Below are 13,008 nucleotides of genomic sequence, written 5' to 3'. Positions count from 1 at the left end.
ATCCAAACTTTTCACGTATCCTCAGTCGCCAACGAGTTAGATGTGTGTCACTGTACTGTACAGAAAAAGTATGAGCGTACATTGACTGAAAACCACAAAACTTAGGCCAATTTTAGATGTGCTTAACACCCAATTTAAATATATAAACCGCAAAAAAAATTTGACGACGTTGCTAAAATTATGGAATCAAATTTTGTTTTACTACATATAAAGTTAAAAAAAATATATATTCTGAAGCCCAACTGATATATAAAAAACACAAGGAAGCTGATTCGCATTATTGATTGCAGCGCAAAGGTTCCTGCTCTGGTGAAGAACGATTGGCACACCTTCACCATCCGCACCGCCCTCGATGTGCTTCTTGATGCGGTCCTGGTCAGCGCTGCGCAGCTCGCTGAAGCCGTCCACATCGGCCTGCGTCAAAGGCCGCGCGCGCTTCCAAAAGCACTGGAAATGGTGCCACTGTGGCACCTTGCCGTCAAACCTGGGTGACTGCGGGCACAAACATCACAAGCAAAATTCATAAGCGCCGGCTGATCCAATTGGGATGGTCAATTCTTGGTGAATGATGCATACCTATTTATTTAGCATCAAGGTGGACAAAAAAAAGGCCAAAAGAGGCTGTGGATCATCATATAATAGTCCATCATGGCAATATTGTTTTGCTCATCATGCCAATGTGCAGGATCGTTTAATTTGTGAACACCAGTGAGCATGCATGCACACTGAGACTGCAATTCGCAAAACTCTTCTCAAAGTGCAACATCCAAAAAGCACGTACACATTCCTATGAAGCAGATAAAAACATAGCATTTACTATACAACCATATCATTTGACCCAAAAGTAGAATCTTATCGAATGCTGTACTGCATCAGGTATGTCCCCTCCCCCCACCCCCCAAAATCCAAAAACTAGGTCAACTCTTGAGCGTGCCCAGTTTTGTATTGGGGTCAAAACTCTCAAACGGGAGCATGCTTTTATAACACCTTTCAAAGCAGGCAACGGTGCAAATTCTACAAAACCCAGACAGCTGTACATGGCATGCACGAAGCACAACAACTTCCACTGGAGCAACGCAAGAGACGCGTGCTGCACTCCCTCTCTCTCTGGACCTACAACTGCATCTGATGACAATGGATCCGCCCTGCTTCGTGGGTGTGGTGTTGCAGTCCACTTAGCATAACGATGAAATACAGACTGCAATGCACCCACACGCGCAGTGGACAGGACAAAGACAGCACGCAGATGCACTACGTTTCTCTCATTTGGGTGAGCCCGCTCAAAGCACAAATGCAGTTTGTCGCGGGAATTTAAAACGAAAAGCCCTCCCCACACAAAACACACTGCGCAAAGCATGGCGCGACCACGGTGACCTGGAATGAACTACAGTACATTACACACCACCGTTGGAATGTTCCGATGTTTATTTAGCAGCTCTGTGTTTACGACCCCCCAAAAAAAAAACCCAAATCTCTTGTGGAAGACGTCACTACAATGTAGCAGATAACGAAACGAAAAATACGGGACATATTAAGCTTTTTGTCCCCGATAACGGATCGGGGAAAACCATGCAACAGAAACGTTATCTCTGCGAGAAACACGTGGTGGTGCACGCCTCAACGCGCGATGTGCATCATCGTTCTTTGTTCATTAGCGTCCAGTGCGATGTTCAATGATCGCAAATTATACATTTCCTCCGTAAATCGACTCGGTCTTAAAAGTACAATATTAAAAAAAAAAGTCGCGAAAATCCCGAGTGCCCCCCGTGTTGTCGAGGACCTCGGCATGCGGGAGCAAGGTCGCCCTCACCCGGCCTGTCGAACTAGTCGAGACCGCTACTCGACCCTCGGGGAACGCGCGCTAGGCCACGATTTGAAGGGAGATGGAGGAGGGACGGCAAAGCCACGCAACACAAACATTCCGCTTCAAAACTATTAAACTTCCCCAATGCATGGGGGAGGTGGAAGAGGCTCACCTGCACCATGACTGCGAGACGCAGGCAGTCTTTCTCAATGTTGCCGCCGCATTTTTTGCACGAAGCGCGGCTGCTCTTAGCGTACTCCGCCTTGAAGGGTTTGTCCGCCATCGCTGCAGTAGCAGCAGCAGCGACAACAACAAAGAGGGCGGCCCAGCTCGTGAGGGAGGAGGAGGGGGGGTCGAGGTTAATTATTTAAATCCTTTATTGAAAATAGTATGATTTTTTGTTAAACGTACCCACTATTTTCCTCACAAATAAACGCGCGATGCGTTTCGTGACGAAGGTTCGACAACAATAACAACAAAGCGCGCGGTGTTTATTGCGCGGGAGTTCTCCACGTGTCTGTAGGAGACCTTGCAACTGCGATTTAGTGGATCTCGTTTTGGAATTTGCTGGGACTTAAAGAAAAGAAGAAGAAAAAAAGTTTTTAGTAACTAGGGTATAGTACTGTCAATTGTGAATGTGGGTTAAACACTTTGTCGGGTTTTAATAACCGAATCCTGCACTTTTTTGAATGTGTTAAGTTCGTTATAATACGTTTTGTTTTACTTGTAACGTGCACTGGGAAATCTTTTTGTTTAAGCAAATTTCATGTTTGAATCTTTCGTTTTCCGATTCGAGAGGGCATCAGGGGTTAGAGTTTGTGCAGTTTTGTTTTTCCTCCTCCGTTGAATGAGCACAGGCTAGTCGTTCATTAAATATGCTCCATAGTTTTGTGTTGCGCCTTCACTCGTGAATGAGCTTAGGTTGCTGTGTTGAGTTAGGAGAGGTGACAGGGTGGCTCAAAGGTCAAAATTGCTGGGCTGTGGCACTGGCTAAGATGCTGGGGTCCAATCCAGACAAAGACTCCAGCAGATGAATCCGTGCATTTATGGTTTTAGTCCAATCGCCACAAAAAAAAACGCGAATTCGGTTGAACATTTTATTCCCAACTCCGAGAACTAACCAAATATGAATTTGACTGTCACACAACGAATACAAATGCCAGAGTTATCTTGAAGTGATCTCAGAAGTAGTTCTGTTATACCCACTTCCATAGGGCTTTCTCAAACACGAAGGATCTGCAACTGCTGTGCAAGATAACCAAACTGATTAATGTGTCGTGGTCTGACACCAAACCGATGTGGGGGAAATACAAAAACTTTTGAAAATAAATGTTACGTCTTTACCGTATCGCCACATTTAGATTTTAAAACACCCCGCTGTTTTAATTATATCTTTGAGTTACACTTGGACGCATTGGCGGTACACGTGTGACGCTTGTGCAGAATTGCTTCACCGGCGTTCATAAAACAGTCTGAAGGTGTCGCTGTTGCCCTTGAGTGAGCTGCAGACGCTCCCTCAGACGTTACCTTAGATTCAGAAGCTGCTTTCCCATTCAAAGGGGCCGTCCATAAATGACGTCACGCGATTTTGGACGATTTTTGACCCCCCCCCCCCTCTCTTTCGTCACACGGCGTCACAAAAAATCAGACCCCCCCTCAAAGATGACGTCACAAAGCTCTGCCCCCCCCCCCCCCGAAAAAATAAAACATGCTTCAAATCGCTTTAAACTGTTGTCATTGTAGTGCGTATTTAATGTGGCGCTGCACTCTGATGTTCTAGGAGAAAATATTTATTTTAAAAAGTCTATTTAATTAAGTAGAACGTGTTGTCTATATTTATATAAAGTTGCGCATTTTGATGTGACGTCACATTTCTCACCCCCCCCCCCCCGTCACAAATGTCTGACCCACCCCTCCAGGTGCGTGACGTCATTTATGGACGGCCCCAAACGTGAAATGAGTCGTAACCTTTTGTTGCCACCGTCCGCCAAGAAATTATTCCTGAAATGAATCGAGGAGCCGTCCGATCAAGTCTATGGCACGAGTCATATCTGCCTTTGGAACACGGAGCCCATCGTCATCAGGCTGTGTGCTATACAGCAATAGGCTGTGAAAGCTTCGTGCTCAGCTGCTTATAACATTTTGTCTTCCGACTGCTTCGACTTCACGAGAACTGATTTTGACGCACCACCCCGTAAGATTTTCTGACCAAGATTGCAAATCTCGAGAAAATAAATAATTGAGAATTATTCGCTTTTTTAGAAATACTGCGCACCGGTGTACCGCCAATACGTTCGTTTGCCCCTGAGAATAAAATATAATCATCAGAACCTATCAAAGGCTAAGTAAAATTATGTTTTAATATTGCTCCGTACACTCAAGACGCAATTTCTCCAAAGGATCGGACAAAGGATATCCCATTGGGCCCCAAGGTAGTAATTAGTACACACGATCCAAACGACAGTTAATGATCTCTCTCCTGTAATGCGTTTCATTGTTACACAAAGCGTGGGCTTGCATTTACAGAGTCATTCATACATAATTATTGTAATTTTTCAAAGCCTCTTGGATGACGATCACTGCGTGTCTCAAAGCCAGGAACACAGAGTTCATTTAAGGTGTCTCATCCAACTTGATATGCTTGACTGAGGAACAATTGTGGATGAATAAAACTGGACACGCATTCATCTTCTTGGTTCTTTCGGTAAAGTCACGTAGAAGGGAAGTAATACAATAATAAAAATAAAACATAATAAAATAATTCTCACGACGTTTCGGCCACAACGCAAGCAGCCGTCCTCAATCTTAAATTTAGAACTTTCGTGACTGCAGTAAATGATTATTTGGTTCTTTCGGTTAAGTCACGTCTAAAGATAAAATAATAAATTAAATTAAATAATAGCATACGACGTTTCGATTGCAACACAAGCAATCATCATCAGGTATAATGAAATAGCGACATAAAATCTAACCAGAAAACTATAGACAGACATATTAGCAGACAGATATCACCAAGATACATAGAGGGAGCAACACAGGCCTTAAGGCCACCCCACAGAGATGATCACCCCTCTCTGGTTCCTGTGTTGCTCCCTCTATGTATCTTGGTGATATCTGTCTGCTAATATGTCTGTCTATAGTTTTCTGGTTAGATTTTATGTCGCTATTTCATTATACCTGATGATGATTGCTTGTGTTGCAATCGAAACGTCGTATGCTATTATTTAATTTAATTTATTATTTTATCTTTAGACGTGACTTAACCGAAAGAACCAAATAATCAGCCGTCCTCAGGTGAAGAATAGGTCTGTCGAGAAGACAGAGTCTGAATGACACTGTCTCCCCGACAGACCTGTTCTTCACCTGAGGACGGCTGCTTGCGTTGTGGCCGAAACGTCGTGAGAATTATTTTATTATCTTTTATTTTTATTATTTTATTTTTTTCCTTCTACGTGACTTTACCGAAAGAACCAAGAAGAGACGTCCCTTATATAATATTGAAGTATACAATTTCATGATTCACAGAAACTGCGTGTACAGTATTGATATTTGAGAACAATATAAATACTTTCAAATTTTTACTCATAATACTACATGGCAAAACATAGTGGGTTTGTGTACAAAGTAGCTTTTTCGGTTGAATGGGGTCCCATGGTTTATATGGAGTACTCTTGACAATAACATCTGGTAGTCAAACGGCATTTCTTTACACGCCTGACTCTGATGAGGAGCCGCAGAAGATAAAAGCCAGTCGAGTTAGATTTTTGTTAAAACAAATTCTGCTAAATATTGGTCTGGAAAGACAACGGGATAATGGACTAAAACACACTTTGACTTATATGTGGAGACACGGAACAGGTCTACTTCCATATACTTTAAATAATTATATAGCATTTTTTTTGGGGGGGGGGGGGGAATGCATGATTATCAGGGCCTTACGATAATCGATCATTTATCCTGGCAAACATACAATTGCTGAAGCGTGGCTTGAGCGAGGGGCCCGGCAGAAAAATAACAAATTAAAGGTTGTGTGCCAGTCAAAGCTGGCAGGGGATTTGGCAGGGACTTGACAGGCAAAAAGCCACACACAGATGAGTCACTGTTGGTAATTTCGAGTTTTCTTGTGAGGGCTCCCAACAGCAGCAGGATTTTCTCGTGGCTCATAAAACAAGCTCTGTTAAAGTGTTGCAGATTGTAATTACGGCAGCGCTAATTATAACATTTCGTGCCAATATAATATTTCTCAAACATTGTGGAGCAATTCATAATGATTTTAAATTGACCGTGTAAATTTCGGGCTTACCCAGAATGTAAATGTGTCACGTGCGGAGCCATTGAAGCAAACGAAAAAAACTTAACGTGCGCACTTTATATACAACAGTAATGCACTTTTATTATTCCATTAAATTCATAAATAATAACATTAACACTTTTATTCATCTCTTAAAGAGATGCACGCACGTACTTTGGGCTATACACGTTTAATATTGTTCAGCAACCGATCTGTAGATCCTATGCATTGTAAAACGCATAATCAATGCTGCGTGAGCTCGCACATTCGCCTACAAAACTACATATATATAAAGACTACAGCCTACCTAATATATAAGGACACTAAAAAGTGCGAATGCATTGAACTAGATAATATAGAGGCGGATTGAGATACAGCCTGCCGGAGCCGTGTGCTCGTGGCTCACGTTCACATCGAACCGAATAATTCTCCCACTTACACATCCGGAGGAATCACGCACATTCATGAGGCCAAAACCTTGCCACGCCATTCAATGCATGACACTTCAAGGGTAAGCTGCCGTCTTCCGTTTAATGTAGCCACGCGCTCGTTTCGTTATTATATATTTTTCTTTTCAGTGTGGTGAATGTAATCACGTGGCGCAATTTTGTGCACAGCGTTATAGGCAACGATGAAAATAAATATATATGTACATACCCATAACGATGAGGTCCGGCCTCATTAACCACGACGGGGACTTGTCGCTCAGGGTTTTGGGTGAATATGCTGACCCCTGGAGAGGCAATCGCTGCTCCTGTATGTGTACGTCAACCCGCTGCAAGGATGTGTGCACGGGATAATGGTCACCGTGCGTGCATTTATCAGTGACCGGACAATTATGCACGGTGGTTCTACGTAGATTTCGGCACACACCTACAATTTCTCCACTGTTTATATATAGAATTTTTTTTGGCCTGCAAATGCTGTCACCCACCCTCTGCGGTTGGCATCGGGCTGCAGCTAAAGGTGGGAGGAGCTGAATGACCTTTGAATTATTTAAATCCCCATTATCAGCCCTCAGCACTGAGCATCTACCATATATATAAAATCGGTGGCAGTTCATCTGTGAACCCTGTGAATTCTGACCAGGATGCTCGCAATTGGTGAGAGGGGCATATACATGCCTGCCTGTCTGTTCTTTGTTTTTAATAACGATAGCTGAACACAGGCCCAATTGCACAAAACGTTAGGCGGTCAGCAACAAACGGCACTATTGAAGGTGAAATAGGTAAGGAGAGAATACATCTCTTGAATCGAGCAAGTTTATGAGAACCTGGATAAAGATACTGGTGTATCAGTACGTATGCGTGCTTGTCAGAGTATGCATCGTGTATATAGGAGCAACGTGCTGCCAAGATGTATACCCTGCACTCGAACTCCTGTGAAAGCATCCAGAGACAGCCAAAATTAAAACTTCGGAAATGTAATGGATACGTAACGTGGCCATGCAGCATTAGTCATACACCCACACACACATTCACTACACTGTGCATTGATTACATTTTTCAAATAATTTGTTGCCCCTCTCACCACGAGGAAGAGAAATATATCGATGTATCAGCTGGCTGCGGTCCTGTTTTCGTTACAGTATTTACTGTTTTCGTTACAGTATTTAACCCACTATGCTATGAATCACCCAGTAACAGTTCAAATAAGCAAGCTGTATGTGCTCCCAAACAACACTTGTCCTCTAAATTGCACAGCCCAAATGAGATATCTTATTTGTGTGTGTGCATGAGTGGCTTCATTTCTGCTCTAATTCAGAGAATTCGGGTCCAGTAGATAATAGCGGTTGTAACGATCATTCTCCGCGCCATCAAATGGTGATTCGACAAATTGTCCCGATATCATTACAAGAATCAATTTGTGTCTTACATTATGGTGAATGTAGTGACCCCGAACTGGGCTCACCGTGAACTCATTCTGTACAACGTCGGAATTTGCAATAAGCGTCCATTCTCAAATGCGCATTATTGAATGTGTGTCTCGTGAGATTAACAAATATATTAATATTAGTCAACAAATTGGCGCTACGTTACACCACTACTAGATATCACAACTGTAAATTCACAAAACATGAGAAATGCAGAAGCCATCTCGGTAATAACGACTGCTACCAGTAGGCATTGATGTGAAGAGATAATGGCGGATAAGCAAACCGGGTTCGAGGGTTGTGGTTTGGTGTCTTTTTCCAATGACCGGTAGCTCCAGGAAGTTTCAAGCTGCTGCGAGTGTCATATTGGCAGCATTTTTTTTACCGTGGCAAGGTGGACGCTACATGTACCACACTGCGGGTAGAAGCACCTATGTGATGCACGGAGAGGGTGTGCATGCGTGTGTGCGCGCACGTGTGTCACAGCTAGAATGCACATGTGTAACGTTTTCTGTATATAAATGTACGAGCATGTGGCATTCCAGCGGACAAATAATAACAATCATAAATACTGTGTAATAAATCACAACGAATAGGAAATACGTAGATAATATACCAGAAATGAACAATTTGGCACCATACTATATTATAAATCGCAATTCCTAATCACGCTTCTAAGGTTGTGTAATGCAACGTCAAAATCATTCTGTTGAATGTTTTTTCTCCTTTTCCAAGAAATGTAATTATTTTGTTCATTCCTCCATGAGACTTCGTGTCATGGTTAAATTCGTGTTTTTTTTTTTCGTCAATGGACAATACTAACACGTTGGCTATTTGCGCCTAACAATTTACAGACTGGAGATGTGGACCCATAGGGCTGAAACAACAGCCAGAAGGCCGGGCAGATGAGATTGTCAGGGCAGGGTCATGGCTTGGGGCTGTCAATGCACCTGGCGGGCCTGACACGCGTCTTATTATACATTGACAAGTAGTGATGGCTTCCACCTCAAGCCACTATAGATGATACATTTTCATGTTACGGATTTATAGAGCTACAGGTCAGTTTTTTTACTACACATGATCTGTGTTATACAGTCAGTGTAAATTCTATTGCACAGGGTTAACTATTTACAGATACTCCACACCGACATCTAAAGACGCCCTCTTACTTTCTTCTCAACAGGTGATTGAATATTGCGAAAGCGATAGCTCCATATCGTACGTAGAGGAGTGTTACAGATTAATGAGCACACTGAGATTGTGGGAGGGATGCTGAGGCTTTTAAGTAAAATTCTCTATAATTTCTCCATATTTTAGTGGAGTATCTGTAAACTGATCGCCCTGTACATCCAGCACAAGGGTGACGAATGTCTATCTGTCAGATAGAAATCATTGTTTAACGAATCTGATCAATCTTGGGTGGAGAGATTCACTACCTGGCAATCCGATCAATTGTCACAATTGAAAGTCACATTGCAATTCAAGATTACAATATTATTTCATTGCAGTGCCTCAACCCATTCCCATACAACTACCAATTATAAAGGCATTATAATTGGTAGAGTCTTCTTGTTTCTTTCGGTAAAGTCACGTAGAAGGGAAGTAATAAAATAATAAAAATAAAACATAATAAAACAATTCTCACGACGTTTCGGCTACAACGCAAGCAGCCGTCTTCAGGTGAAGAATGAGACACTACCAAACTAGGAGCTTATATATAAGCTGCATTGGGGGTTGAAGAGCGCCTTAACAAAAAGAATGTGCATGTGAAGAGGGATTTAGCATATTCATGGAAAATGCGTAGGCGTTGGGCGGGGGGGTGTCAAAGTCATATTATGCCCATGCATTATGCAGGATCAGCAGCAACCAAGGGGGGTGCAGGGATTAGCAGTAACAAAGGAAAGGAATGTTAATGATATGTAGCTGCAGTTACTCAACAACACCGTAGAAAACTAAAGTATAAACTACATAAAAAACTAAAGTATAAACTGCATCGCACCATCAGTATACTTACTATACTCTATAATAAGCTGAGTTACTAACAGCAAGTAATACATTACAATTTTACCTCGTAAAAATTCTATAATATGCTTCCATCTAAACCTTATTCTCTTACATCACACGAGCATATACCGTACTATATACTGCCATAGATAAACCCAACATTAAATTATATACTGTATTGCTGTAAACCAACCTATATCTTATACATTTAATATCACACTATGTATTATTCTACACACCCTAATGTGTATCGAAATGGTTTATTACGTCCTTCCAATGATTGCTGAGCCAGAATCCATCTTCTCGGTTAAAGTTGTCTCTGTGTTTGTATATGTGGATCGCCTCATGAACGAATCTCTCATGATAGCCAGATGGCTTGCAGAGAACCTCTGTCTTGGAGAAGTCAATATCATGTGAGCCCACTGAGTTGTAACAGTGATCTGCCACGGCTGAGGTGTTAGTCCTACCGTGTTTCAGGTCAGCTTTATGTTCACGGATGCGGTCCGAGACATGTCGTTTGGTTTCCCCAATGTAACTGCTACCACAGAGGCAACTTAGTTTGTAGACGCCAGGGTACTGTATGTCTGGAACCACATCTTTTACAGACGGTACCAGATCACGGATTTTATGTACTGTGTTGAATCGGACCAGGATCTTGTGTTTAATCAGGATTTTGGAGATCTTTTTTGTGACCCCAGCAATGTAGGGTAAGGTGATGGTCTTGAAAGGCTCCTCAACAGGATCCTTCTTGATGGTTGGAGTGATGGCTTTGCGGATTGTATAGTCGGAGTAACCATTTGCCTTAAGAGCTTGGCGTACGTGTTTGAGTTCACTGGAAATGTGTTCATGGTCGGAGATGCATTGGGCTCTATGATATAGAGTCTTGATGAGGGAATTCTTCTGAGATGGATGGTGGTGGGAATCCGGTTTTAGATAAGCATCCGTGTGGGTGGCTTTCCTGTAGACAGAGTGGCTCATTGAACCATCAAGTCTCCTTTTGATTAGGACATCCAAAAAGGGTAGCTTGCCATCATTTTCGACTTCCATGGTGAATCTGATGGCTGGGTGTATGGAATTGATGTGGTCGAGAAATTGGTCTAGAGCAGGCCGGCCATGTGGCCAGATGACAAAAGTGTCGTCTACGTACCTCTTCCATAAGGTCGGGCGTAGAGTGGCAGTCTGGATGGCGTCCGTCTCAAATTTCTCCATGAAGATGTTGGCTACAACCGGAGATAGGGGGGAGCCCATTGGGGTGCCCTCAATTTGCTTGTAGAAGGTTCCATTCCAGGTGAAGTATGTATTGGTTAAGCAGTGTCTCACCAGGGGGGGTACCCCAGCATTCAGTCCTTGATGAACCAAGTCTTCAATGATTGCGATGGTGTCAGGCACAGGTACCTTGGTGAACAAGGAAACCACATCAAAACTGACAAGCAGGTCGTCTGGGGACAGGGCAATCCCCTTGATTGTCGATACCAGGTCAGTAGAGTTTAGTACTGCAGAGGTGGTTTTTCCAGTGAAAGGCCGTAGGATTTCGGACAAAAAAAAAACGAGCCAGTTTGTAAGTGGGGGAGTTGATAGTAGAGACAATGGGACGAAGAGGTGTATCTTCTTTATGTATCTTTGGCAAGCCGTACAATCTTGGTGGTCTGGCTGCAGAAGGTTTCAACGAGAACTGTTTGGTCTGATCAATTAATGCGGTTGAAGCAGAAATGATGTTGTTGGTTTTGGAGACGAGGCTGTTGGTGGGGTCTCTTTTTATTTTTGTATAGCTGCCATCGTTTAGTAGTTCTTGAATTTTGTTGTTGTATTCTATTTTGTCCATGATGACAGTGGCATTGCCTTTGTCGGCTGAGAGGATGACAATGTCATCCCTCTTTTTTAATTGAGCTAATTCAAAACGCTCCTCTTTGCTGATGTTGCTAGCTGGCATCTTAGCGTTTTTGAGGGTTACAGAGATTTCGGATCTTGCTACGTCTGCAGCGATGTGACTCAAGCCCTTGAGAGCTACATCTACTCGAGCAATTATATCATTAACTGGTATGTGTCTAGGTGTGACTGCAAAGTTTAGTCCTTTAGCTAAAACGGATTTCAAACCTTCAGAAATAGGACTGTTACTGCGATTAATTACGACTTTGTTAATATCTAGCTTTTCAATGTGTGGGTCCGGTTTCTTGTTTGAGAGGCGATTGAATTTGGAAATCAAGTTGTCCTTACATTTAGTCGACATAGCGGCAGCTGAAGAGGCAGTCATTTTTTCCACATGTTCCCAATCCGATGTGGACATTGTTAGACTCAAAGATAAGTGTGATTTGTAGAGTGTCTTGTCTAACTGATCTAGTTCGGTGCGCGTAAGTCTGATTTTCTCTGAGATAAGAGCTAAGCTAGTTCTAGACAGAATTCGTTTCGCATTAGAAGAAGTTACAGCAGCAGATGTTAGTGTAAATGCGTTTGGTATTACCTTAGAGTCGCGGCATCTCTTCAGAAAGGTGAGAGACTCGATTAGCTGAGCCTTCTTATCCCGGAGCTTGTTGAAGGATCTCAAAGTTATGTGGAAACCCTCCCCGTAGAGGCGGTTAAATTTCGATTTAAAGCTTTCGTGACTGCAGGGATTCATCTTCTTGTTTCTTTCGGTAAAGTCACGTAGAAGGGAAGTAATAAAATAATAAAAATAAAACATAATAAAACAATTCTCACGACGTTTCGGCTACAACGCAAGCAGCCGTCTTCAGGTGAAGAATGAGACACTACCAAACTAGGAGCTTATATATAAGCTGCATTGGGGGTTGAAGAGCGCCTTAACAAAAAGAATGTGCATGTGAAGAGGGATTTAGCATATTCATGGAAAATGCGTAGGCGTTGGGCGGGGGGGTGTCAAAGTCATATTATGCCCATGCATTATGCAGGATCAGCAGCAACCAAGGGGGGTGCAGGGATTAGCAGTAACAAAGGAAAGGAATGTTAATGATATGTAGCTGCAGTTACTCAACAACACCGTAGAAAACTAAAGTATAAACTACATAAAAAACTAAAGTATAA

At 42.6% G+C, this 13,008-nt stretch overlaps 1 protein-coding gene across 1 annotated transcript in view; it reads right to left on the bottom strand.

Moving 5' to 3' along the window:
* Positions 1-2,289, bottom strand: part of PARP1 (poly(ADP-ribose) polymerase 1) — a 37,059-nt gene extending 34,770 nt beyond the window's left edge. The window contains exons 1-2 of the mRNA XM_061549870.1: positions 1,977-2,289; positions 330-492 (exon numbers count right to left, since the gene is read on the bottom strand). Coding sequence (XP_061405854.1) covers positions 330-492; positions 1,977-2,087 — 274 coding nt within the window. The 5' untranslated portion in view covers positions 2,088-2,289. The remainder of the gene's footprint in view (positions 1-329; positions 493-1,976) is intronic.
* Between the last annotated feature and the right edge of the window lie 10,719 nt (positions 2,290-13,008).

Source organism: Lethenteron reissneri, chromosome 11, assembly GCF_015708825.2.
Source record: "Lethenteron reissneri isolate LAM-NWPU_2019-01 chromosome 11, ASM1570882v1, whole genome shotgun sequence".
In the NCBI taxonomy this organism is placed as follows: domain Eukaryota; kingdom Metazoa; phylum Chordata; class Hyperoartia; order Petromyzontiformes; family Petromyzontidae; genus Lethenteron; species Lethenteron reissneri.
Note: the sequence above shows the minus strand (reverse complement) of the source record. Positions and strands in the feature narration are given on the sequence as shown.